Here is a 25,973-nt window from a genome sequence, read left to right on the forward strand (position 1 = left end):
GTGTGTGTGTGTGTGTGTGTGTGTGTGTGTGTGTGTGTGTGTGTGTGAGACAGTTGCGGGTGGTGTGTGGTAGGACAGTTCTGAACTCTCTGAGGAACCCTCAGACCTCGTATGCCCAGTTGGCTCTCAACATCTTCTTTGCTATTCTGGTGGGACTCATTTATTACCAAATGCCCTTGACGCTGCCCGAGGCTTTACAGAACAGGTACAGTACCATAACCTGCAGCATAACAGCACTGCTAGTTTAAATTTACTTCTGAAAACTCGCCCTACTGTACATGTGCCCCCTTTAATCAGCCCATCTCAAGGCCAAAATACAACGTAACTACTTATTGGAAATAGAAGATAATATGAAAGGTGTTTCCTTTATTGAAGGTTTTCATTGGACATCATTACATGGCATAGACAGTAAAATGTGGTGACACAGCACATTTGAATACCTCTGTATCAGAAGAGGCTGCGAGAACTATGACTTAGGCTGTCAAAGTACAAAAAGAAAATATTCACTTTTCAAAAGTATGCAATTTGAAATACAGTAAATGAGTGAGATAAGTCGCCATGATGTCAAGATGAGGAAACTTTTATGATGCCATTCCACCCTTAAGTTTAAGGGGATAAACCCAGGTCAGAGCAGATTAATTGACAATCAGATATCTCTCTCTCTCTCTCTCTCTCTCTCTCTCTCTCTCTCTCTCTCTCTCTCTCTGGACGACAGGAGTGGAGCGTTCTTCTTCCTTATCATCAACATGGTGTTTGGGAATCTCTCTGCTGTTGAACTCTTTATCAATGAAAGAGCGATATTCATGTGAGTGAAAGATAAAAGCTACGTGTTGAACTGCAGACTTCTGCAGAAGGCGCATGACTACGAAGATGTTCAATGTCTTGATAGGTTTCTGTGGATCACATTTCTCTTTTCAATGCTATTTGAAGGATAAGGCTGTTTTAAAAAATATATTTTTCTTATTGTAAACAAAACTTGTGAAAAGACCAAAACCAACAATGCGTTAGGTTCAGCAAAATTCAGATTGTAGTTTCATTTTACTACATAAGAAAACACACAAAAGGAGGGTGGAGGATGAGTGAAGGAGTCTCACAGCTGTTTTAAAGTCTGGTGGTACGGAAACTGATATTTCTGTATCTCTTGGGTGAACTTGTTGTGGCTGGGGTGGGTGTTGTTAAAATCCCTTTCGCTCTTCGCAGGCTCCTCTTCTCACCAATATTACTGATATTCGGTAGATGGGTACCAATGATGTTTTGAGCGGTTTTAATGAGCCATCCTGTCCTGGGCCGTGCACATCCCATGCCACTTTGTAATGCTTCCAGTTAGGATGCCATCAGCTCCTTGGTTTTACTGACGTTGAGCAGTAGGTTGTTCTCTGAGCACCAGTGAGGGCTGAGAGGAGAGCCGTGGATCCGTTGGCTCTGTAAGCAAACTGGTAATAGTCCAGGTTGGTTGGGATGTTGTTTTTGATGTGCTGGAGAACCAGTTTCTCAAAGTACTTCATCAGAATAGGGGTGAGTGCCACAGGGTTATAGACATATAGACTAGACTCTGCAGACTTTTTAGGTACAGGAACGATGGTGGCTGTCTTGAAGCAGGCGGGAACACTCTCCTTTAGCTGCAGTTAGCTGGTTGGCACATGTTTTTTAGTAAACAACGAGGGATGCTGTCAGGCCCATTTGATGCTATAGTCAGTTTATATTGCAGCAGGACGGTGTGTGTGTGGGATTGAGTAAAATAAACTACAGTTTGTATGTTCGTGGTAATGAATGAATGAGCGTGTCTGATTTATGTGTTTTTAACAGTTTGTGGTAAACAAAAGAGCTCTACGGCATCAGACCTCGGCCACACAGATAAGAACGTGCAATTCATTGTTGATTGTTTTTTTTCATGGGATTTGTTGATGAGCACGAGCCATATGATATACATTGATGGCTCAACACTGTGTCATGAATTCAAAGATTGTCAGTGAATACTGTGAATCCTTTACAATCACATTGTTTTCAACTGTGCCACAATGTTTGTATGTATTTGTCAACGTGTTTCTTTGTTAATATTTGTTGCAGTCACGAGAACTCCAGTGGCTATTACCGCACGTCTGTCTACTTCCTGTCCAAGATCTTTGCTGATCTCATCCCCAACCGCATCATCCCCATCTTTATATTTTCAGCCATCGCCTACTATATGATGGGTATTTCATCACACATACCGTATACACGGAGAATACACACCATATTGTATCGTGCAGGTGCTCTTATGTTCATGTCCTTGAGATGACTGTTGTACCTGAACTTTAGGACTTTGTCATTTCCCCCCAGTTGACGTAGTGAGTGAAGGCATCAAATTCTGTCGTAAATAAGGAAACAATCCAAAATTCTTTCCGCACAGGCTTTGACTTCACTCCAATTAGGTTCAAGTTTTGAGAAATAAAATCTGGACGACAGGCAGCTGCCTGTTCTAGTTTTGCATGTCTTCCTAATTTATGATCCTGCTGTTGATCTCTTTGTATCTGGAACCTTTCATTTGACCTTTCAGCCATGTCTAAAGACCCACAACAGGGAACCTGCTAAAAGCAATACTCTGGATTTTAATAAAATGTCCTTTCTCATACTCATTTCTGTCTTCCTGTTTACATTTGTCCGCCACCCTTTCAGGATTGAAGCCTGCCTTTGAGGCCTTCATGTGTTTCGCCCTGACCATGTGTCTGGTCAGTCTGGCAGGAGTCGGTCTGGCCTTCCTCGTCTCAGCAAGTGTCTCTTCATTTGCCATGGCTAACATCCTCATTGCTCTGCCCTTCGTCTTCATGATGGTGAGATGTTGAGGCACACACACAAAATATACATGGCTGAGATCATAATGTGTAAAAAGAGTTATTTTTCACAAGTGTAATATTCTCTCTTTTCCGTCTTCATTTTCCTATTTTTAGGTTTTTGGTGGTTTTCTTGTCAACCTCAATTCCATGTTGAGCTGGCTCTCCTGGGTGCAATGGTTCAGTATCTTCAGATATGGACTGAATGTAAGCGATGGAAAATAGGCAGATCAAGAGCAGAAGGGTGTGGTTGTGAGAATGAGATCAGCGGGGTTGAATGTTCAACCCAATGCCTTTTCTGTCTCTCTCAGGCTGCATTCATCAACGAGATGTCAGGACAGTTGTTCTACAGCAACACCACCATGTGAGTGTTGAGCGATAACACAGCCACTCCTTTAACCACAATAACCCCCCCCCCCACACACACACACACACACACACACACACATACTGAGCCTCTTTTGTCTGTTGCTGCAGTATCCCAGGGGAGGCGTTTCTGAAAAGCCAAGACATTGACTACTCTGTGTGGGGCTTCTGGCAGAACCAGGTGGCTCTGCTGGGAATCATATTGGTCTCCATGATCCTGGCCTACGTACAGCTGCGACGAATAAACCGCTGGAAATGATTTCCATCCGTTTATGTATCCATCAATCATGCACTGTCTCTTTATATACACATAAACAAACACACGTATTGTAACATTTGACTCCCAGGTGGATAAGCCGCTGCTAAGCACACCCGGTCTGTGCACGAGGGAATGTACAGCAACAGCCAAGCCAACATCTAAGTCCTGACAAAGCTTCTTACGGGCAGTGAGACAACGTGAGCCACAGTAAAGAAAAAATGTGCAGATTCTAGATTTCATTGGGAACCTTTGTTTTAAAATAATCACAATTCTCAGTTCTCCAGGTTAAAAAGTATAGTTAATGCATAAAGCTCTTTTTTATTAGTGCCTTACAGAAACAGTGAAGGAATTGTCTTTTTTTTTTTTTAAATATTGTTTTTGTTACAAACAAACTTAAAAATATACTGATAACTTAACATAAAACAGATCACAGGGCTTAGAAAAAGATTCACAGATGATAGAAAAGCTTTCAAAAACAAACCCTCAATTTCCCGATAGCTTTAAGGTTGGAAATTCATCATGTTCCACTCTTTATGACTATATATATATATTCTGTATCATGTTGTATTCATTGGAGCTATTTGATGTTTACACTGAGTAAAATATTCAAACCAAAGACTCCATATTTTTTTTTTTTTTTATGGCTGCACTATTGCATTAAATTAAATTATTGCAACACCTTCAAAAAGCAACTAGCCAGCACAGAAACGAAGATGACAACCTCAGTTAGCAACCCTTCTCATGTCACCTTTAGAAACACTCTTATTCAGGCTGTGTCCTACTGTCACTGGTGTGTTCTCTAACCCACGGAGCCACTCTGTACATTTCAGCACCACATGCTCATCCACACCACGGTCCTCCTCCTCATACTCCACATCATCATACTTGTGTTGCTCGTTCAGAAGGGAGATTTTCACAATTGAAGTTATGTCTCCCGGTTCAGCGACTCTGCTGTTTGGCGTGCTGTGTCTCTGTGTCGCCGTTTGATGCCTTTTAGAGACATTTTCTCTCCTGTGTCTGGAATCCAAGGCGCTTCCAGAAACGCCTCCTCCGCTTCTGGACGCTGAATGTTGACGTCTCTCGTTGTTCCTCCTCTGCAGCAGCAGAACGGCCTCAGGTGCGAGAGTCAGTGTGAAACGGACCTGATGCCTGGCCCTCGCCTTCACCTCGCGTTCACTCTTTATAGAGCTCTGGCTCACATGTTTGTGCTGCTGTGTCTTAGACAGGGACTCACCCGAGCTGGAGGCTGGGAAGCTGTCCGTTTGTGATGAAGGCAGCAGTCGCTCCCTTCTCTTTGCATGCAGCTCTGCCGCTGACACCGCTTTGGCGGTTGGCAGGTGACTCCTGGGTTGGCTCTTCTTGCACAGCTGCTTGAGGTTTGAAGCCAGTTCCTCCTTCACTGAGCCGCCTTTGTCTTCTCTTTGGACCTTCGTCAAAGTAGTTGCAGATGAAATGTTGCCGATGGGTCTCTCCTTAGCAGTCAGTCCTGACACAGAGCGTGCAATCGACACAGGTGGGATGAATGGCATTTTGGCAACACACAGGATCAAATAGGAGAGTTCAGTTTTGCGGTTAGAGGGCCAGGAGAAAAAAAGAGGGCACTAAGGAGGAAACAGATTGACCGAGGGAGGAGAGATACTCCGATGCATCCTCGGCCATGCAGGGATCAGCGGTCAGTGTGTTGCTGCTGGGATCCACCAGTGATCATCTACGCTGGGACAGATGACGTCCGTGGCAAGGCGTGCTGCAAAAGGCGTGTATGACCTCAGACTAGGGGGAATCAAGGGTTTTGCTGCATCTCAAATGCTCATTAGTCTGAGGCTCAATGATCTAAAATAAACCCACACTTCTAATCCTCTGGTGTCATGTCAGTGAGGGCATGTTTACTACATACTGCGCAAGTACACATGCAGGCTTAATCCACACAGGATGTAATGACAACTTAAGTGAATAAGGTGGGGCTCTGTGCACCAAGCGTTAAATCCAATGGTTAAATCCATAGAAACAAAGTCAGACTTAATTGTGAAAGAATTATTGTCCTTGAATAAAGTAGTTTGACAAATGATTGAATAAATAAACTCAAGGTCTACTTACTAGCTTTTCCCAGTATTCAACTGCATCGCCTAGTCTTTATCAGCAGATGGATAAATCTAGTAAGTAAATCTTTAGGTTCTCAATTTTATCAAATGTTTTTTTTTTTGCTGTCATTTGTTTGGATCAAAATATACACAACCTGCTTGTGTCCAAGCTCAGCATTGTTTTCTGTTGTGTGCTCTTCTTTATAAGACAGAAAATGTGAGAAAAAACTGCCACAGAAAACCTTTATTAGATAGTATTTTGTCACGAAACATGATGTAAAATATAGTTTTAAAACATTTCTAATTTCAACATTATAGGAACCAACATATCTTCTTCCTATTTATTAAACATACATCTATATATTTTAAGTTATCCTGACTGACTTGTGCATGGATTTACACACACATTAACCTGTTGCTTGTTGATCTTGTGTGTGTGCTCATTCACAGCATGTCCTCCTGTGCATATGGAGGAAGAGTTTGCAGCGAGGACAAGTGTGACTGGTGTCCTTGAAATAGTTCACAAAAAACGGAATCAGGCAGCATCCAAACACCAACCTGTGAGACAGAAATTAAACATCAGTCTACGTCTTTTGATGGATGCTGGGTAATTAGAGCCAGACCAGATTTAGGCATTTGAATTTGTCTTTTCTCACCCGCAGAACACGAACACAAGACACATGAGCCACGCGAACCTCCCGACTTTGTAGGTGACCTGCGTGGTGACCCGAGTCTGACAGGAAGGGCATGTTGTCAGAGCTGGATAGCAAAACAGCTCCATTTCATAGCTCACACGCGTCCGCCTGACAGGCGATTGAGGGGAAGCAGACACTAGAGAAGACATGGCGGGTTGAAAAGGAACGCTTATCTTCAAAATTTAAAGCGGCAATCCTTATAATTGCAGTCCTGGTTGATTTTTATATGAGAGTAAACAAAGGATTTTAGCTTACAGTTCAGCAGTCTGGAGTCTTTGGCTGCATCTGAAATTCCATACCAACATGCAGTTTTATTATATAACCCAACAGACATTTATATAAATGAAAATCTTCAAGATTGCACTTTACCATTACAATGATTTTCTCTCAACTTTTCGCCACGCTATAGGTCCTTAACATTATCTGATCAGAGCTGTTTGAGAAGTAGGATTTGCAAAGTTTGTGTAAAGAAAAAGTTTGCTCAAAATGTTATTTAATAATATCTTCTTAAATGTGTGGTACATCATTATTTGCATTGCATATAAGGATCAAAACTACCAGTGGAATTAAATCAGTATGTATAAGTCACTTTGCAACACAAATAACGGACACTTCAATAAACACTTCCCGACTCAACTGAGTCTAAAAGGCAAGAACATAGCTGAATTGTGAACAAAGAAAATGTGACCTTCCGGCCTATTCTATATATTCAAAATCGAGGCAGATGAGAAGTGAGCATGAACCTGTTAGAGGTGCGTGAGTTTCAGTGGTGCAGCCAACTCCAGGAGAAAAGGTGGAGGAAGGTGGTGGAGGCGTGGAAGGTGAGTGAATATGGTAGAACCTCACGCTTGGCCCACTGTGACTTTCACCTGTAAAAACAAAGTCACACGTTTTGTTTTTAACTTTGAAAACTGATATTTTCAAACATTTCAAATCAAGTAAATTAAGAAAGTATTTTACCTGGTAAGAAGTACAGTGGAGGTGTAGGAAAAAGCTCATCCTCTGTTGCTAATGACTCCATTTAACAATTTGATGATGTACACAACAGAAAAACGAGTGACAATCTGAATTTGTTAGCAGCCAGCAGCAGTTCATTTGTAGGTATACCAGGTGCAATGGAGCGGTACTAATTGAAGTCTCCTCTGATTGGTTTGAGAACCTATTACCCACAAGGCAACAGCAGCATGATTTTAAAATGAGGCAGAAGTGAATTGGAGGTAATTGTTTGAAAAGCTGCACTACATTGCTCCCTTAACTTATGTTTACTGCACATCAAATGGAGATTGCTCGCCTGTAATTCCTTTAATTTTAAAAGGTTTACATGTTGCCAAATTAATAAAATAGAATTTCAGGTGTGTGTGTTGGAGTGGCCTAAAGTTCATCATAACTAACTCTCTAGCAACCCATAAGTATATTGCCATAATAAAGCAGTGATCATACTCTCATTAGCAGGACACACATAACTGCACATCCCGGTCACAATACTTGTGGATTCCATTTCTGCTGTGAACTGAGCCGGCGCCAGCACAGGATGTAGAGGATAAGAACATGGCTAGATTATCTTTCTCGGGGGGCCCTGGAGCAAAAATTCGATTCTGAGCCCATATTTACCACCTGTTACTCCCATCCTCTGTGCATTTTGTACAGTATTCCATGATGAAATGGTACTTAATTCCAGATTTATATTAATTTAGACACAATGCACCCTTTAAGCTCAATCTTAATGCCCGTATCTGATATTGTTTACTTTTATTGGCAAATATGTGGCTTTCAGGCCCCCTGAGAATCAAGGAATTATTTCCCTTATCTCAGTGTATACTAGTTGTGAATTTTATAGGGTATTTGTCTACATCGTACACTAGATGGTGGTGTTTTGTAACTGGTTCGGACACTTTGGATGTTTCTATTTGAACCACTAGAGGCGCTCTTTCGCACTCGTCGTAGCGTGTGAGTGTGAGACGTCGGTGTGAACGAGGATCTTCAGTTGAATGTAACAGCTAGCGTGATGAGGCTAAGCTAGCTATCAGCCAGGCATCCAACGGGTTTTGCTGCCAAGTTTAACTGCCGGATGCACCCCGGTCGTATCCTACTGGCCGTCTTGACATTTCCTCAACATTCCTGGACGAATTCGTGTCGACTGACCAGAGTCCACGAATTCGGGTCCATTCCTAATCTAACCTTTTCCCCGCTAGCGTAACGTAGCTTGCCGGCTAACGAGAGTGTGCAGAAACTGACTGACGAGGTAAGTTAGCATGCGCCGCTAGCGGAATGTACGGCTAATGGTGTTAGCTGTCATTGAAAGTAAAGGCATCTCCTCCAAGGAAAACCCGAAGTCCGACATAGAAAAGGGAGGCCTCTCCGGTAAGCGTTTGGGTAGCAAAACGTCGATATATTTCCAGAAATGACCAATCTGGCTGCCAGGCCTATCTAACACCGGTGGGCACTAAGCTAGCAATTTGATAACTTGCTAGTAATGTTTTGCTGTTAACGATTAACCGAGCGAGGCAACAAACCCAGTCAGCAATATGACAGTAGCTAGCAAAGAAAGTCCATTTCAGCTCGTAAAAGTGTTCAACTTCGCATGTCATGGTACTAAAATGTGAGACTATGGTGAATATCAGCTGTTAGCTTAAAATATATAACCAAGCTAACGTTATTATTAGCTAACGTTAATTGAATGAGCCTTTCAATGTTTTGACTGATTGGGTTTAGTTAATGTACCCAAGTTAACTAATGGTAGTCGAGTAACGTTGCAATGTTGTTAACAGTTGTTATATATGCTGTCATCTGTGGGGCTTTAAAGCTGGTGGAGTGAGAGTTCAGCTCAGCTCACAGGGTATGTGTGTGTGTGTCGCTTGTTGCTAAACTAAGTTTTGCTGTGTGACTTCGCAGAGTTCTACTTGAGGACCACACCCAGACAAGATGTCCCTTCATCAGTTTCTGTTGGAACCCATCACCTGCCACGCGTGGAACCGGGATAGGACACGTAAGGCTCAACAGTGCCCTCATTTATTTGAGAATACCATCACCAGCTTGTACACTACATACCAGTTAAGACATCGAGTTACAGGTTATGCGTTTGAAAACAAATGACAATGGCATGTTTAAGTGAACAGGAGTGCAACTTCAGCCACAAAAACATTATTGTTCCACTGTTTGTTTTCAGGATTTGTGAACTTGTACAAGTAGTTAGTCCAGTTTGGTATTTGGCAGATAGCAGAAACTGGTTCAGCATGTTTGTTATCTGTACTTGCATCCTGTTGTTTTTGTTTTTATTGTTTTGTTTTTTTCTGCAGAAATTGCCATCAGTCCAAATAACCATGAAGTCCACATCTACAAAAAGAGTGGCAACCAGTGGGTTAAGACTCATGAATTGAAGGAGCACAATGGACACATAACAGGTATTTCTATGACAAAAACAATTGAACAAGTGTGACTGGAACTGTCATCAGCTCATGTCGACACAGACTCTGACTGCTCAATCTGTGTTAAAGCTTATTCAGCTCTAGAATGTGCCGTCGTAATTCACTTCATGATTGTTGCGTCAGTCAGTCAGCTATTGCATCTCTCTGCGTTGTGTTGTAGGTATTGACTGGGCTCCCAAAAGTGACCGTATAGTGACATGTGGAGCGGACCGTAACGCCTATGTGTGGTCCCAGAAGGAAGGGGTATGGAAGCCCACGCTGGTCATCCTCAGGATCAACCGAGCCGCCACCTTCGTCAAGTGGTCTCCACTGGAGAACAAGTTTGCAGTTGGAAGTGGTGCTCGACTCATCTCCGTCTGCTACTTTGAGTCTGAGAATGACTGGTGAGACTATTTGTACAACCATTACATTTTTTGACACAAGATTACCGGCAAATTGATATTTCTGATTGGTTAACCATGTTTTGATTTGGGAGTATGAGTTATTTTTTGCACTCTAACATGTAGTGTGTTGTCACTTTTCTGAGGGCAGTATTGCAGTTAGATTGTGTTATTTATTTATTTATTCTGTAAAAATAAATGCATTCACTGTTGCACTATTAGTGCAGGGTTGTGCTGTGGCGTGCGAATGTTGCTTGTATGGCCCATTTAATGGCTGTGTGATGATGAATGTCTTTGTACTCCCTCACTGCAGGGTTCTTGGTTAAGTGATTTTCCACAGCTTTTTATTTTTTCTTCGGCATCCTCTGTGGTCCCCACCGTCGCAGCTTAAAAAGCACTACCAACATTCACATGAATGGGAGGATTAGCGTTTTCGTCACAACGCCTGATTTAAACTAAATGTATACCTGTTTGTTGTCACCTGGTTGAAAACCAAAGTTCTGTATTTTCCAAAAGACTGATAAAGATCCAGTCCCAGGCTTGAAAGGTTCTCTTATTCTCAGCACTGCTCCAGTCTCTTCTGTTACACTGCTCATTGATTCAGTTTTTCCAGGCGTACAAAGTCTCTTCGTCTCTCAAACCAGGGCTGCTTGATTCTCAATCTTCATTTATTTTATTTTTTGCACAACTCGATGTGTTGTGTTAAATTGACAGCCGACAATAAAACAAACAGCTTAGTTTTGCTGAACTACACTCACAAATTGTTCACATTTGAAAAAATAACATTAGTATATCGGATTAATTGATTGAATCATTGAATTTATACATAATTATTAGATAGAAGTGCTGTGTTCATTCATATTTTAAGATATCTGTGCTTTTTCTAATACTCCAGGTGGGTGAGCAAGCACATCAAGAAGCCGGTACGCTCCACCGTCCTCAGTCTGGACTGGCATCCCAACAACATCCTGCTGGCTGCTGGATCCTGTGACTTCAAATGCAGGTGAATGTCGTTAACAGTGAAACGAGTTGTGGGACAAGAGACGACGCTTAAATGATGAGAAGCCTGCCAACGTCCTCACTCACTCTTTTGCTTTCTGGTCTTTTTTTATTGCTTTCTCTCCCCCCCCCCTCCCCCTCCCCCTCCCCCTCCCTCTCTGGCCTCCAGGGTGTTCTCAGCCTACATTAAGGAGGTGGAAGAGAAACCAGGCCCCACACCCTGGGGCAGCAAGATGCCATTTGGAGCTGTGCTCGCAGAATTTGGAGGAGCGGGTCTGTATCTGTGCCTTTTTATATGTGATAATAACAAAAGCCTTTTCATACGACTGGAAGTAATCCATTGAACTAAACAAGATCTTCCTCTTTGTGTGTGTTAGGTGGAGGGGGTTGGGTCCACTCTGTCTCTTTCTCAGCGTCTGGTAACCGCCTGGCCTGGGTCAGCCATGACAGCACTGTCACTGTGGTGGACAGCTCTAAGACTGCCAGGTATATTCAATGTTTACTGGCATTACACTGCCTTTGATGGCACAGTGTTTGTGAGATAAACAAAACCTTGAATTAATTTGTCAACTACATGATATAAGATGGCAAGATTAGTCAAGTATTAGTTACTATACTACAATATATGCTTTTATTTCTTCCACACGAACATAATGACATGCTGGTGTCGACAAATTGCCGGAGACATGAATAGACAGGGCGGGGATTGAGACTGTGCCAAAGAACTCAACACGTTCTCCCTGGAAACCTGCACGCACTGCAGCGTAGGCAGCCCAGTTATTTCTGTGACAACACATCAATTTTGAAATAGTTTGTAGTTATACTGCCTGTGTAATCTTTTTAAAGTACAGTAAAACCATCTGATTCTCAAGATGCTAATTCATTTGTGTGTTTAGTCCTTCACAGCTGAAGACGGACTTCCTTCCTCTCCTCAGTGTCATTTTTGTTTCAGAGAACAGTCTAGTAGCTGCGGTAAGAATACAACAGTTACTACATATGTCTATGTCCAAGTATACGGTAAGGAATGTAGATCTGTTGTGTGCGTCTTCAGGGCCACGACTGTTGCCCCATGCTGTTCCGGTGCGACGATGGTGGAGCGCTGACATTTGTGTCAAAGCTCGACCTACCCAAGCAGAGCATCCAGAGGAACATCTCCGCCATGGAGCGCTTCAGGAACATGGACAAGAGAGCCACCTCCGAGGACCGCAACACTGCCCTGGACACACTGCACCAGAACAGCATCACGTAAGTCACACGAACGGGAATCTATGAATGGGCAGGATGTGGAGTTTATCTTAAGACGCCTTCAAAACCTTTTTTTATTTTAGGTTTAGATATTTGCAGATGTTCAAAAATTTGGTAGTTGTTAGTGTAAACAGAAGGGACTTTGAATGTTTAATTCAATTTTCTGTAATGTAAAATAAATAAGGAGTGAGTCAATGTTGTGGTCACTTCGGGAGGCTGCTTTGGTGTTTGTAGTGACTACATATTAGAAACGCCTCACTGTACAATACAACAATAGAAGTCAACAGCACCACAGCCTCAAACAACAATGTCTCTAAGACAATTTCAGCAAAAACTAGCGCTGTAACCTTCATGATGGTGGGATTGATTTATTGCAGTCCAAAACCTCAGTGAATAGCCTGAACTTGTCTATTTAAACGTGACGTTGTGTTCTTTGTCTGATCCCTAGACAACTGTTTGTTCTCTTAACTTAGCTTGAGCTGATGATTATAATGTGCAGCCATAGTTTACTACTGGAGCCCATTCGAATTCAAGCACTGATGATAATCGGATCCGTTCAGCTTCCTGTGTTTCCAAACGGAACAATTTTCTTTACTGAATGCTTCATCAGAAGTTTTGTTCATGGTGTTTCTTTATTTCATCTTGTTTTCTTTGTATGTTTATTTCAGGGACTGTATGATGTAGTTTTCTTTAAGGCTTAGTTAGAGATTTGGGGAAACCAGTTTGGGTGAGAAGCTAAATTTCACTTTCATATCTGCACAGTAAATATGAAGCTGCTTAGCTTAGCTTAGCTTAGCATAAAGTCTGTAATTGGGGGGGCAAACTGCAATCATGCCTCTGTCCAAAGGTAATAAAATCCACATACCAGCACATCTATAGCTCACTGATTAACACCTTGTTTTCTCTGTTTTTATATCCCTGTAAAAACGACTCCACGTGTATGTTTTGTGTTGGTTGGGTGAATTTCCCATAATGAAATTGATTTTCTATATTACAACTCCTTCACCCTTATTAAAACTGTCTATGTATCTTCATGTCTCGCCCTCAGCCAAGTGTCTATCTATGAAGGAGACAAACGGGATTGTCGCAAGTTCTGCACCACAGGCATCGATGGAGCGATGACCATTTGGGACTTCAAGGTACAAACACACATAAAATCAGCAATCCTCTTCAGAGATGAATTTTTTTCCCAGGTCTCTCGGCTCTAACTCTTTCTTGTGTGTTTTTCTGCGTCTACCTCCTCAGAGTCTAGAAGCTTCTATCCAGGGTCTCCGCATCATGTGAAGAAATCTTGTAAACGAATGAAGAAACGCAGCAGGCCTCACTTCTCCCCCTCCCTTCCTCCACCTCACCCCCTTCGCTCCTGCGACGCAACCAGTAAACACACACACAACTGACCACCTAATGGTGTCTGCTGAAGCACTGATCAGACCATAACGCACTCTTATGGGTGTGTGTAAACACTCTCACGCACGCACACACACACACTAAAGTACACAAACGCGCATAGACTACACACACTGAGCTGACGTGACATCACTGTTGATTTTTTTTTTTTTGTTTTGTTTTTAAATGAAGGTTAACCAGGTGTCAAAGTGGGAAAAGGTCCTCTGACACGTATTAAAACGTGATGTGAAATGTGTGTTTTTATGTTCTCTAACCTCCTGTACCAAAAGTTGAACACTAAAAGGTGCGTTTTATCCAAAAGTCGGACTGTATTTCACCTGTAGATTAACCGCAACATGATCTCTGAATGCCAATGTTCAGTAGAACGGAGGACGTGATGCTTTACTTGCTGGCGTGCAGTAGATCTTCTCCAGCAGGTGAAGTCACTGTTTAGATTTGGACCCGGGTTATTGATATTCTGAGGTCATGTTGCTGGTTGGCTGTAGAGAGCTGTACAGGTTCTGATGGTGGAGAGAGAAAGCAGCTGGGCGGAGTCACGGCTGGCCAGCGCTAGGCTCTGTAGCTACTACACTAAAACCACACAAGATGGAGGATTTCTATGTAACCGATCATGAGGTAGACATGAAATAAAGATGAAGTACATTTAAAGTACACGACTCGCCTGTTCTCTTCCTTTGTCTTTGCCAGACTAGATACATTTAGTGGATTTGCAGTAGTAGTATATTCCATTTTTTAATGTGCATTCCATATTTGTTCTTGTGTGCCGTGCAGTTATTGTAACAATTCTGTGTTTCTTCATTGATCTCATGGTGCGTTTATTACAGAGACTTAATTAATACGAGGTAGCTGTAGAAGAAACCCTTGAAACTTCAGTCGAGCTTCAGGTTCATATCATTACTCTTCAAAGCAGCCATGGATTTCTTTTGTTACCGTATTTTTAATGCATGTTGAACAAGTCTAGGTGGTCACAGCCATTCTGGTGGCTCTGTGAGGCTGTACTACGGTACAGCTGTGCTCTGAATGCTAATGTTAGCATGCTAACAAGCTCGCAATGGCAATGCTATGACGCTGATGTTCCAACACCCACACCACTATACTATTTAGTATGCTAGAAAATATGCAGTATGCAAAAAATACCAGGATGTCTACTGCATCGGGTCACATTTTGCAGGCTTTTCTGGCTTTATCTTACCCACAATCCTCTGTGCAGCGGATATGTGAGCAAGAGGGTTCAAGGTGCAATGTTAAAACAGTTTTTTTTGGAACACAGTGTTAATATGGTGGTGCTAGTAGATGGATGTGTGTGATTTAAGTGTGAACATTTTATGGCAATCCACCTAATTGTTGAGATATTTCAGTTTGGACCAAAGTGGTTGAATGACAGACCGACACCGCCATTCATCCTCGAGGCTAAAACAACAAAATCAATGTATAAAGTTCCAGAGTAGACATTGTCACCAGTACATAAGTTCATATTTACAGTAACAAGGGTGTGTTTAAGGGTTACTTTCTCAGAAATGCCATATTCATTTCGTCCTCTAGGCCTCTGCCTCCTTATGCAATCAAAACTTTAGTGGTGTTTATAATATAAATTGTCAGGGTCACATTCTATGGAGAAAAGTTACCAAAAAAATGAATAAAATTCAGCTGACTATAGTATATAGTAAGACATAATTAGCCCCGTTTGAACACCAGCCTGTTACACGCCCATAATGACGATCAATATAGAGTTCAGTTTTATGTGAGGAAACGCTTGCACGGAGTGAAAGTGTCTAAACCTAAGACAGCATCCAAGCCTGATTTTAAGAGAAAAGTGAGGGCATCTTTCGGTTAAAGCATGTAAACTTGGAGATAGGAAATCTGAACTGCTTAGATTATGGTAATATCACTCAAAATACATTGGAAAAAGCGGGAGCAAATCTTTTCTATCGTCAACTTTTTGCAGCTGACGCTTTCCTCCCCCCTTCTGCAGTTTAATCCCTCCCCTACTCCTTGTTCCTCTTTCTTTATGCAGAAGTGACTATACGGCCCTCCCCCTTCTTTTCCGTGTCTTTCATGCTTCTTTTCGCTTCCCCCTCAGTTTCTACTTCCTGCTTTTTGTAGAACATTGTATTGTGTTCATGCCCCTCCCTCTATTCTCCCCTTTTCCCTTTTGTTTCTCTTCTAAAATGAAAGGTTTGCTCACATTCTCCCCCATTGTTTGAACTGTTACACCCATTTTCTGCCTCAAGCGTGAGCCTGCATAAACTTCCTGTATGTCTCCCCTCCTGAGCTTCACTGTACCCTCCTCCACTTCCCCCTCTGACCTCTCCTCCCTCTCCTCAGCTCAGCTTCTCTCTTCCTGAGCTCACTCTGTCGTTGGCGTTCGCGTTGACTGGCCAGAGTCCGCGAGCTAAACACCCTCATCTTTATTTGATCCGCCGCCTTCCTCTGCCTCTCTCTTCTCCCTCACTCTCCATCTCTGCAGCTATTCACCCATTCATCTCTGTCCAACCCTCAGGGTAAGTAGCCTAGAAAATATTTAACAGTTGACTGAGTATGTTTGGACATGTCAGTAACACTAACTCACACACCCACGCGCACACTTTGTACGTGTACTGTATTTTCAGGGAAAAAGCTAAAAGTATGCAACAGGCACTCAAACCCACACACACTTACTTGAGCACAGAAACGTGGATGTTATGTCAGTAGTGCTTGTAAAATGACTGTGATGCAGATGCTTCTCTCTATTTCCTGGGTGTGTGCTCTAGCTATAAAGTTTGTTTGTGGATGTGTCTTACCCGTGATCTGCATCATTCCTCTCATGCCACTGAAAGTCTGGATTTCATTAACACAACCTGATCGAGATAAGTTCAGTGTGTCTTTCTGTGCACAGAGGGTTAAAAGCAGCTGCTTTTGTGTTCTTTTTATTTCTCTTTTACCTCAAATAGTTTAGACCAACTCTTGATGAATGTGTCGTGATAAATAGTTTTGTACATTTAATTATAGTTCATAACTTTGTTCGTGTGTTTTCTCTCCTTCCTTACAACAAGAATCTTTTAACTTCTGTTTTTCTAGACGTGACCGTTATCTCCCAGCTCACCAGACGCTGGTTCCTCACAGCCCTTCCTGGTCTGTTTCTAACATCTGATTGGCCATGGCGTACCATAGTTTCCTGCTGGAACCAATTAGCTGCCATGCCTGGAACAAAGATCGTACACGTAAGTCTGCTCGCCGTCTGTGATTGGTCACCCGGGGCTTGTATTTCAGTGGCTCTGAGTCGTCTCCTCTCTAAACTGTCGTTTTATTCACAGACATCATGGAACATCTTGCTTCAACTAGTGTCTGTGCCAAAGAACAAATAGTGTAATAGTCAGAGGCTTGTGATTGGCTCCCAGGTGGTAGAAGGTATTTCCTGTTTCCTGTAACAGTAAGGGTGGTGTCTGGGCCCTTTCAGAGAGGCTCTTGTGCTCGGTTAGCTGCAGGAAACTAATGCCATATTTGGCTGTTTTGATCAGCGCTTTGGTTTCTGGGCAAAGCGGACGTGTGGTCGAGTCATACAGTTGTAGTTTCACTCAACTTGTAAGCTGAGCACTTCAAGTTTTCTCAGCTTGCAGGCTGAACACTCGGCAAAGAAAACAAAAATGCACACTAAAGCGCCCACACTGCTGCTTTTAGACAAACACTGCATCTGACTCATCTGCTGACTAAAACATGTGCAGGGTTTGCTACTACATTATGGGAAGGAAGGTTGCAGTTCTTGAGCATTGTCTATTTAAAGATACCATGTGTCTGTGTGCTGCCTGCGGGCAGATACATGCTGTATTTCTCTAGTTTTCTCTGTCGGCTGTTCGGTGTTCCACTCCACTGATCAGCCCCACAAACTTCTCCCTTCGTTCACTCTGTACTTAGTCCTCACGCTGATGAATTTCCTGTTTACATGTTTCACTGACTTGCAGTACTTTAATGTGTTTCCTCAGAGATCGCCCTGTGCCCCAACAACCATGAGGTCCACATCTATAAGAAGGATGGGACCAAGTGGAACAGGATCCACGAGCTGAAGGAGCACAATGGGCAGGTGACAGGTGAGACACAGTCACACACTCAGTAATTTACTTGAAGAAGCTTTTTATTTGTTTTCCACAAAGTTAAGAGATGTTCAGGTAAAATCCTATGCTACTTGAGCATGTTAAGTAGCAAAGTGGTTTGGTATGTGAGTCCACTATTTGAGTCCAGTGACTGTCTTGCATTTCCTAAACATGTTTCAAAATGTCTCCTCTCCTCTCCAGTGGTACTTAATTAACAGAGTGGAGGATTTAAAGAAATACTTAATTTTGGGTAATACACTTATTTTCCCTCTTGTCGAGATAGACGAGAACATCAAAACCACTTTCTGACTGTACAGTAGGTATGAAGCTGGAGCCTGGTAAGCGTAGCTTAGCACAAAGACTGAAAACAGAGGGAAACAGTTAGCCTGGCTGTGTCCAAAGGGGACCAGCTATTTCTGAAACTCTCCAACTAACAGGTTAGATCTCGTATCTTGTAGTTTTAATCCATACAAGTGCATGCAAAAATTACACATTGTTGGTGAATGGGCCGTCCTACTTCTCACTGTTTCCAGTCTTTGTTTTAATATAAGCTAATCATATTAGCATACGGACGTTAAAGTGGACCTTTTAAAGACCCATTCAATTTTTTTTCCATCTTCCATCTCACTTCTTAAAAAGTAAAAGCCCTTGCAATGTGTCTCTTAAACACAATTATTATTAGTTTATGTGGGAGAGTTGCTCTTCCAATAGTTCTTGAACTAATGTAATTAGTTAAAAAATATCTCCTCATGTGCCCCGTGGTCAGAAAGCGAATTCCCAAAAATGTCAAACTATTCCTTTAAATATATACTATAATGCATGCACATAGATTAGATAATAGTTTCTTTCTCCTGCAGGCATCGACTGGGCTACAGACAGTAACCGTATAGTTACTTGCGGAGCGGACCGTAACGCTTATGTGTGGACCCTAAAAGAGGGCTCATGGAAGCCCACCCTGGTCATCCTCAGGATCAACCGCGCCGCTCGCTGCGTCAAGTGGTCACCACAAGAGAACAAGTTCGCTGTAGGTAGCGGCTCACGCCTCATCTCCATCTGCTACTTTGAGCAGGAAAACGACTGGTGAGGTTCTCGAAAGATAGATTCGTGCATGAAAAGGGTGCATTTGATTATTATGAACCAACACGCTTCTAGCATATTTAATTTAATTTATGTTATTTAAAGGTGGGTGTGCAAGCACATCAAGAAGCCGATCCGCTCCACCATCCTGAGTCTGGACTGGCATCCCAACAACGTCCTGCTGGCTGCTGGATGCTGTGACTTCAAATGCAGGTATGAGTGAATCAAAAGGGGTGTGCAAATGTGTAACTACACTTATGAGGACCTCTTTGCCTCCTTCTGTCTTCCTTCTATCTTGTTCACATCTCGACCCCTCTCGCCCACAGGGTGTTTTCCGCCTACATAAAGGAGGTGGAGGAGAAGCCCGGTCCCACCTCCTGGGGCAGCAAGATGCCGTTCGGGGAGATGTTGTTTGAATCTGGCGGGTCTGGAGCAGCAGGTGAGACCACAGCTGGAGGTTGGGTGCACAGCGTCTGCTTCTCACACTCCGGCAACCGCCTGGCCTGGACCTCCCACGACTCCACGGTGTCTGTCGCAGAGGGAGGCAAGACTGGCACGTAAGAGAAGGGCGGGGCTGCATACTTGTGTTTCTGTGTGTATGTGTGGGTGTTTGTATGCACTCTGACCTTTTGTCATGACTCCGCAGGGTGAACAGTCTGAGCTCTGAGTCTCTTCCTTTGCTGTGTGTCACCTTCATCACTGAGAACAGCTTAGTAGCAGCTGTAAGTATTCAACACATTAACACAACAGCCAACACATTTCAGCCGTGAGCCTTCAAATAAACCCAGAGTTAATCAACCAATGTCACAATATGGCGGCTTTGCTGTTTTTGGTGGAAACTCCCCTCTAAATAGAATATAGGATGAATTCACAGAGAGCCTTTTTTCCCCTGAGTTTTATTGCAATAACTAAGGTTCACATTTGTGGAACTCTCACCTCGCCGAGCTGGAAAGAATGAGAGCTACTGAATGAAGCTTAGATAAAAAAACTTCAGGTGAGGAATTTAAATGTGACAGAGAGAACCCTTAATTGTTATTTATTTAATTGTATATCCCAGTCTGTCAGTATGAATATGCTCCAGTTACCACCAACTCTCTGAAGACTCAGAATAGTTTTATTTTTAAATATTAGTGCTGATCTTTGTGAATTGGACCGTATTTGCAATGAGGCTTGAGACGATTTTTCTCAAGATGTTCGACTTCATTTAAATACGTTCAAATAGCACAGGAGGAGCACTGAAGCCGTCTTTGCTTGGCAGCACAGTTATTGGTGCATTTCACCCTCTGCGGGTGCTTTGAGTATTACACAGTTTCTGGCTGCAAAAGCCGTGCAGTCCTTTTGTGAAATCGCTCCTGAGGGTATTGTATAGCAGTGCATTGTATTGCTTGTAAATAATGTGTTATTTCTTCTTCTTTCAGAAGTTACATAGTCTTGCTTTAAAGCCACTATGTGTATAGCTTCACTTTGGCTCCTCACAGTGGTGATATAAAAAAAAAAAAGGCATTGTTACAGACGGGGACACATCACCAAAATACTTTGAAAGACTCTACACAAAATGGCTTTGAGCTTTCGAGCTATAACTGGATATAAAAACAAACTCGCGAGCGATATCCAGTCTCATATTACCGTACTGATGTTATCCAGACAGAACATCTTCCTCATGTGTTTCTGCTCCTCCAGGGCCACGACTGTTACCCGGTGCTGTTTGTGTACAACGGGGCCAAAACCAGTCTGACATTTGGTGGCAAGCTGGACGTTCCTAAGCAGGCGGCCCAGAAGGGCATCAGTGCCAGGGAACGTTTCCAGAACCTGGACCGTCGGGCCTCAGAGACCCAGAGCACCGAGAAGGACCTGAACACCCTGCACAAGAACAGCATCAAGTGAGGAGTAGAGAAATAAACAAACATTCTTATTTAAAGACCGCCTCTTCATCATCATCATCATCCTCTGTTAAACCAGCAAGCTTTATTTGTAACATCATAACTGCACAGAGTTTGACTTGTCTCAAACTATATTGCAGCCAAATCTCAGTGCTGGAAGGAGGACGAAACCAGTGCACCAAGTTCTGCACCACCGGCATGGATGGAGGAATGAGCATCTGGGATGTCAAGGTAACACACACACACACACACACACATTGCGCAGATTATACAAGAATACACTGATATGGTCAAATGTGTATTTGTGTCTTATCTAGGGGCTGGGTATTGGAACTCAATACCTTTTAAGGTGTTGACCGTAATAATTCAGTAATATCTAGTATGAAAACTTTTCCAGTCAAACAAATATATATAGCATATTTCATGTAGTTGGCAGTGAAGCGTGCTGAGATGCCACTAAATGTTTGAAAGTATGTCTATACCCACACGCCTGTGGCGTCTGCTAAAAATAAATCTGGTGGTGATGGCATTTTATGCAACTGAATGCATCAAACCACATAATGGGTATGGAATAAAATAAAAAAAGGTATCAAATGAAGCACGCTATTGGTATCGGTATCCCTTTAAGGGTACTGGTGTCGTTATTTTTAAATGATACCCAGCCCTAATAGTGTTCTGTTGACATGCTGTTTTCCAAGATAATATAATAATATATCTTTTTTTTTTTTTCAGAGTCTGGAGTCTGCAATGAAGGATTTAAAGATAGACTGAACCGAAGATTACATCACTCCGCCGGACGTATATTAGCTTCTGGAGATATGAAGGAAAACTGCTGCCTTATTACTCAAAGCTTCTTGGCCTTTTTTTAATCAGGTATTTTCTATACAAATGAAATGACCGGACTCAAGTCACACAGTGTTTGTAATCCCTCTGAAGCTCTTTGCTGAGCTTGTTAAACTCAACACTGTGTACAGGGACTGGCCACAGGTCTGCAAACGGTGCTTTATGAGTTCGGTAACTATAAACACAGACAGCTCCGTCTGAGCTGAATGCTTAAAGCAGGAATTTTATATTAATCATGAAGAAAGGCTACAGTATGTGTTTAAAGCTTATGCTGGTCATAATATGCATTTAATAAACAATTGCTGTTACAGTGCTCAACAAATGCGTGGTTCATTACAGGTGTGTCACATCGCTTATTGTTTCGGGGAATCTGGAGGTTTTAACAACATGAGAAAGCTCATTATTCTTAGAAACAGCAGTTGAGAACTTATTTGTTGCAGAGATGCTCAGAATCATGTGAAGTTTGAACAGATCAGATGCTCCTTATGAAGACCATGTGATGTGGTCAAAAGCTCAGTACATGAGAGTTCACATTGTTTTGTCAACCTAAAGAAGAGTTTTTATTCTGTATTGACACAAAAATTACACATGGATGAAAACAAATAGTAAAGACATTTAACAATGTAATGGAACAGTTCAGTGAAATGAGATACATGGCTTGTCAAAAAGATAATTGTTAGTTGTGTGGCATAACTTAAACACAGTATGGAAGAAGAAAACTAACAAAAGAGCCCAAAATGTACGCTTTAGATTTCAAAACTGTGATTAAAATGTAATGTCAATGTAATAGTCAGGTTCAAAGTAAAGAAGGTGTGGCTGAGTTTGAACATAGGCACTGTTGCTTTCTAACTTTGCTAATAAGACACTGTCCCAACCGACCCCGCCCTCCCCTGTACAGAATTAGTGGCTTCTAGAGCTTTCCAAAATGTTTAAAATAAGTGAGAAATAAAATAAATGTACAAAAGAGGAATAAAGGGGCGTGGGGCTAACAGAAATATCAACAGCTGTAAATTAGCAATAATAAAATTAGGAGGATATATTTTGTGTAAAATTCTGAAATACAGTATTTCTAAGGTAAGCCAAGCCCTTCTCCAGTTTGTTTAGCCCAATCGTCAATCGATAACCCAGATGACATCACTATGACATCATCGGGGGTTAGTTTTTTCCGTCTTGACCAATAATATATAAACTGTTTCACTAACCAGGATTAATGAATTGACCCACGTGCCCCTCCAAGTAGTGTGTCTCTTTACCTGAGAACAATAATAAAACGCAAAACAATCATCATCATATATCTTCAACCGGCCTCCAACTCCGTGCCTTCATCGCCACCTGAAGGTAGAGCCGGGAACTGCACGTACAACAACAAATCGGTAAATCGCCTCAGCCACGAATCGGTCCCTGAGAAAATGATGTGGCATCCTTCAGTGATGAAAAACCTCACCGAGTCGTGATGAGGTGAACCGGCGGCTGGAGCTCCAGCAGAGACGGACAGAGAGAGGGAGGGAGACAGAGAGAGGGGGAGAGAGAGAGACCACCAACATCTCCAACATCACCACTGTGCAGGGAAAGCGGCCGTCCCCTCAGAGAGACCATCCCCGACGCCCACACTTCCGGACTGGAGCCTCTGGAGGCAGCTGGGTCGGGATGCATCCGTCTCCCGGTGCCGCTTGAGATGAGGATTCAGGACGACGTCCTCCCCGGTGAAACGACGATGCTCGTTACGTTACATTAGACCTGCCCGTTACGACCGGATCAGAAGTGATCGGCGCGTTATTCGCTGCACACTCAAGAGGGGATTCGGGCTTTAGCCAATACTGTCTGTCTGCTGTCAACTGTTGCTTATTTCCACTGTAAATGAATCTTATAAGGTAGGTGAGATCATTTTTTATATCCCGCTGATAATACAAAGAAAAATGAATCATATTGGTACCTGATGGAGGATGAGGATGCAGAGGATGAAGGGTTTGGGAACGAGCTGTTTAAAAAAAAATTAAAAAGTCAACGTTTACATTTCAACATATCTTGTGACTGATGATTGTGCAGCTCAGGGTTTATCTGCCTGACAAGCATCATTATTAGACACACACACACACACACACACACACACACACACACCTGCCAAGTCCCTCTTCCTCCTCCTCCTCCTCATCATCATCATGTTGCTGTCTCCTCTGTATTTTTTCCTTTCTGTCTGCACAGTCTTTCTTGCAACACACAATGGGCCACGCAAACACACATCCTCTCTTATAATTGAACTTACACATGAAAGAAAACAGTCTGGCTCCAGGTTGTCATGGATGTGCTTCACAATAGGAAGAGGTCAAACAGAGCAGACCAGGGCTGCAGCTGAATTGTATTCACAACCAGTTAATGTGCTGATTGCTTCCTCGATTAATCGATTGTTTGGTGTGTAAAATATCAGACAATTGTACATAATGTCCATCACACAGAGCTAGGGTGACATCTTCAAATGTCTTATTTTCCAAAGCCTAAAGATATTCAGTTTACACTGATATAAAATAAGAAAAATCAGCATATCTAAGATGCTAGAAATCAGCATGTTTGTGGTATTTCTTCTTGAAAAATTAGTGAAACGATTAACAGCTTAGCAAAATAGTTTTAACTCCAGAGCAAACCACATTGATAAGCCCTTTTGAACCCAAATGTGTGTTGTTTACCAAGAGCCAAACCTTCTTATATCGTACTTAAAATTAGATACGATGAAAAACTGTTTCATGTGAAGTTCAATGTTGTGTTGTATTGGAGACTATAGGCGAAATATCTTTATTATGATTTGTCCTGCACGAGATGCCATAACTGTTACTGTTATTCTTTTCTAAGTAGTTAGATAATCGTAATTATGTTTGTTTATTTGCTAAAATCATTCACACTTTTACATGAGACCTCAAACTATTAATGGATTTGTCAATGGACAAAAAATGACTGAAAGCTATTTCTCAAAGTTGGTTAATTGTTACAGTTGTTTAATCAAGGAAACATTAAAAATATTCTGTGTTGATTAAGCTTTTCAAATGTGAAAATGTGCTGCTTTTCTGTGTTTATACAGTTTAAAATTAATCAAAAACATTACTGACAGATTAATCAATAATGAAAATAATCTATTTGATATCATTTTTACACCGAAACACGCAATGAAGTCCACTAGAATATACAATTACAACTAATGGATATTTCCACTTTCTTTAGTTTAATAAATTAATTGTCGCCTTTAAAACATCAGATGATGAAACATGACTTTCACAACGTCCCACAGCACCAGGTGAACCCAAACATATTTCATTTATAATGATATGCAGCGATTATAAAAGCAGCAAATCCTTACATTTGAGAAGCTTGAACCAGACATTTTTGCCTGTGACTTAAACGATCAATTTATTATTAAAACGGTTGCTGACAAATTTTCTATCTGTGAACGAATCAATTATTTGACTAATTGTTTCAGCTCTATACTGGAAAGTTCTTTTTTTTTTTTTTCACCGGTTTCCTTTTTTTTTTTATACTTGATAGACTGACACACAAAGAGTCGGACTAGCTGGACCATAAAACAGGCTGTAAGGTTAATTCATGTTCACCGTTAAGCGGACGGAGGTTTTTGTCTTCACGGTTCAATAAGACAATGAGAGCGTTCCGTCTGTCCGTCCTGCTGTCGTATGAGAAGAGTTGTCCTGATGCTTCCGCAGCTCTGCTCCTCTCTGTCCACTTAGTGTGTCTCTCTGCCTGGCCTCTGGCCTGGTAATTAACAGCCAGCTTGATAAAGTCATTAATGACCCGGCCAAGCCTGCTGGGCCTGGCACTGACAAACACACACACACACATACCACACACCAAAGAGAGAGAGTTAGTCTCGTGAGGCCAGTCTTGGATGCAAAGCGAGGAAGCCTTTTATTTGGGACAGGACAGTGTTTTTTTTCTGGGCTGGGTCAGTTAGTATTAATAACTCTGAAAGAGTGTCACTCTAATACCAACTGCTTCAGGAACAGGAGCAAAATGCAGAAAGAAACATGTTTGTTAAGACATGTTTTAACCATTGTCTATATGTTTCCATCCTCCTTCAGTTTTACCTGCTGATCAGCGATTTAAAAAGGTTTAAAACAGGTGACGCGTAGGAGGAGAACATCATGTTCTACCGTTTCACACTGTTGCACAACACAGAAATATAGAGTGGACAGATCTCAGGGTGATACCCCTCCACTTGGACTGAAACATTTGAAATTGTTTAGGAAGAATGTTATCTTTTTCCCTGAGAAGATGGCACATAAATAAGTATGGATGTAGGTTATATGTTTGTAATATATGTATAAGTATGGATGATGCTGTTAGGAGGTTTATCTTTTATCTTTGGCTGAAACATCTTAAGGTTCAAAGGTTCCCACCAATCTTAGAACTGTGTGTGTGTGTGTGTGTGTGTGTGTGTGTGT

The 25,973-nt window shown here is 42.1% G+C and overlaps 5 protein-coding genes across 6 annotated transcripts in view; 4 read left to right on the forward strand and 1 right to left on the reverse strand.

The window, feature by feature from the left end:
- abcg2b (ATP-binding cassette, sub-family G (WHITE), member 2b) overlaps positions 1–4,065 on the forward strand; it is a 7,623-nt gene extending 3,558 nt beyond the window's left edge. Inside the window, exons 9-15 of the mRNA XM_031863215.1 lie at positions 54–205; positions 716–805; positions 2,068–2,192; positions 2,656–2,810; positions 2,928–3,017; positions 3,122–3,174; positions 3,288–4,065. Of these exons, the coding sequence (XP_031719075.1) occupies positions 54–205; positions 716–805; positions 2,068–2,192; positions 2,656–2,810; positions 2,928–3,017; positions 3,122–3,174; positions 3,288–3,435 (813 nt within the window). The 3' untranslated portion in view covers positions 3,436–4,065. The remainder of the gene's footprint in view (positions 1–53; positions 206–715; positions 806–2,067; positions 2,193–2,655; positions 2,811–2,927; positions 3,018–3,121; positions 3,175–3,287) is intronic.
- Positions 4,066–5,750: 1,685 nt separating this feature from the next.
- On the reverse strand, positions 5,751–7,311 carry LOC116392096 (cell death-inducing p53-target protein 1-like). Its single transcript, XM_031863250.1, has 5 exons — positions 7,169–7,311; positions 6,952–7,077; positions 6,464–6,493; positions 6,170–6,344; positions 5,751–6,071 (listed from the first exon to the last, which is right to left on the reverse strand). Exons 1-5 carry the CDS (start codon positions 7,227–7,229, stop codon positions 5,954–5,956), a joined length of 510 nt encoding a protein of 169 aa, XP_031719110.1. The 5' UTR covers positions 7,230–7,311; the 3' UTR covers positions 5,751–5,953.
- Positions 7,312–8,156: 845 nt separating this feature from the next.
- arpc1a (actin related protein 2/3 complex, subunit 1A) lies at positions 8,157–14,317 on the forward strand. The gene is made up of 11 exons (XM_031863233.1): positions 8,157–8,450; positions 9,101–9,194; positions 9,505–9,609; positions 9,794–10,016; positions 10,909–11,016; positions 11,182–11,285; positions 11,390–11,498; positions 11,909–11,984; positions 12,064–12,257; positions 13,306–13,396; positions 13,503–14,317. The coding sequence occupies exons 2-11, from the start codon at positions 9,131–9,133 to the stop codon at positions 13,539–13,541; spliced, it is 1,113 nt and encodes a 370-aa protein (XP_031719093.1). The 5' UTR covers positions 8,157–8,450; positions 9,101–9,130; the 3' UTR covers positions 13,542–14,317.
- A 1,561-nt stretch (positions 14,318–15,878) lies between these two features.
- Positions 15,879–21,849, forward strand: arpc1b (actin related protein 2/3 complex, subunit 1B). The gene is made up of 10 exons (XM_031863230.1): positions 15,879–16,165; positions 16,722–16,864; positions 17,624–17,728; positions 18,589–18,811; positions 18,914–19,021; positions 19,135–19,365; positions 19,455–19,530; positions 20,489–20,688; positions 20,829–20,919; positions 21,421–21,849. Exons 2-10 carry the CDS (start codon positions 16,801–16,803, stop codon positions 21,457–21,459), a joined length of 1,137 nt encoding a protein of 378 aa, XP_031719090.1. The 5' UTR covers positions 15,879–16,165; positions 16,722–16,800; the 3' UTR covers positions 21,460–21,849.
- A 1,051-nt stretch (positions 21,850–22,900) lies between these two features.
- Positions 22,901–25,973, forward strand: part of LOC116392093 (monocyte to macrophage differentiation factor 2) — a 7,052-nt gene continuing 3,979 nt past the window's right edge. For both annotated transcript variants that reach the window (XM_031863244.1, XM_031863245.1), the window contains exon 1: positions 22,901–23,402. In XM_031863244.1, coding sequence (XP_031719104.1) covers positions 23,389–23,402 — 14 coding nt within the window. In that variant the 5' untranslated portion in view covers positions 22,901–23,388. The remainder of the gene's footprint in view (positions 23,403–25,973) is intronic.

The sequence above is a fragment of the Anarrhichthys ocellatus genome, unplaced genomic scaffold, assembly GCF_004355925.1.
Source record: "Anarrhichthys ocellatus isolate YVR2014 unplaced genomic scaffold, GSC_Weel_1.0 scaffold28, whole genome shotgun sequence".
NCBI classification, from domain to species: Eukaryota; Metazoa; Chordata; class Actinopteri; order Perciformes; family Anarhichadidae; genus Anarrhichthys; species Anarrhichthys ocellatus.

What these genes read in the sequence shown, in the direction of transcription:
- arpc1b (XM_031863230.1), top strand. Translation starts at nt 16,801, where the DNA reads ATGGCGTACCATAGTTTCCTGCTGGAACCAATTAGCTGCCATGCCTGG. An exon ending in TGCTGTGACTTCAAATGCAG is followed by an intron (nt 19,022 to 19,134) that starts GTATGAGTGAAT and finishes TCTCGCCCACAG; the next exon opens with GGTGTTTTCCGCCTACATAA. An exon ending in GAGGGAGGCAAGACTGGCAC is followed by an intron (nt 19,366 to 19,454) that starts GTAAGAGAAGGG and finishes ATGACTCCGCAG; the next exon opens with GGTGAACAGTCTGAGCTCTG.
- arpc1a (XM_031863233.1), top strand. Translation starts at nt 9,131, where the DNA reads ATGTCCCTTCATCAGTTTCTGTTGGAACCCATCACCTGCCACGCGTGG. An exon ending in TCCTGTGACTTCAAATGCAG is followed by an intron (nt 11,017 to 11,181) that starts GTGAATGTCGTT and finishes TCTGGCCTCCAG; the next exon opens with GGTGTTCTCAGCCTACATTA. An exon ending in AGAACAGTCTAGTAGCTGCG is followed by an intron (nt 11,985 to 12,063) that starts GTAAGAATACAA and finishes GTGCGTCTTCAG; the next exon opens with GGCCACGACTGTTGCCCCAT.
- LOC116392096 (XM_031863250.1), bottom strand. Translation starts at nt 7,229, where the DNA reads ATGGAGTCATTAGCAACAGAGGATGAGCTTTTTCCTACACCTCCACTG. An exon ending in AACTCACGCACCTCTAACAG is followed by an intron (nt 6,494 to 6,951) that starts GTTCATGCTCAC and finishes ATGGAATTTCAG; the next exon opens with ATGCAGCCAAAGACTCCAGA. An exon ending in CTTGTGTTCGTGTTCTGCGG is followed by an intron (nt 6,072 to 6,169) that starts GTGAGAAAAGAC and finishes TCTGTCTCACAG; the next exon opens with GTTGGTGTTTGGATGCTGCC.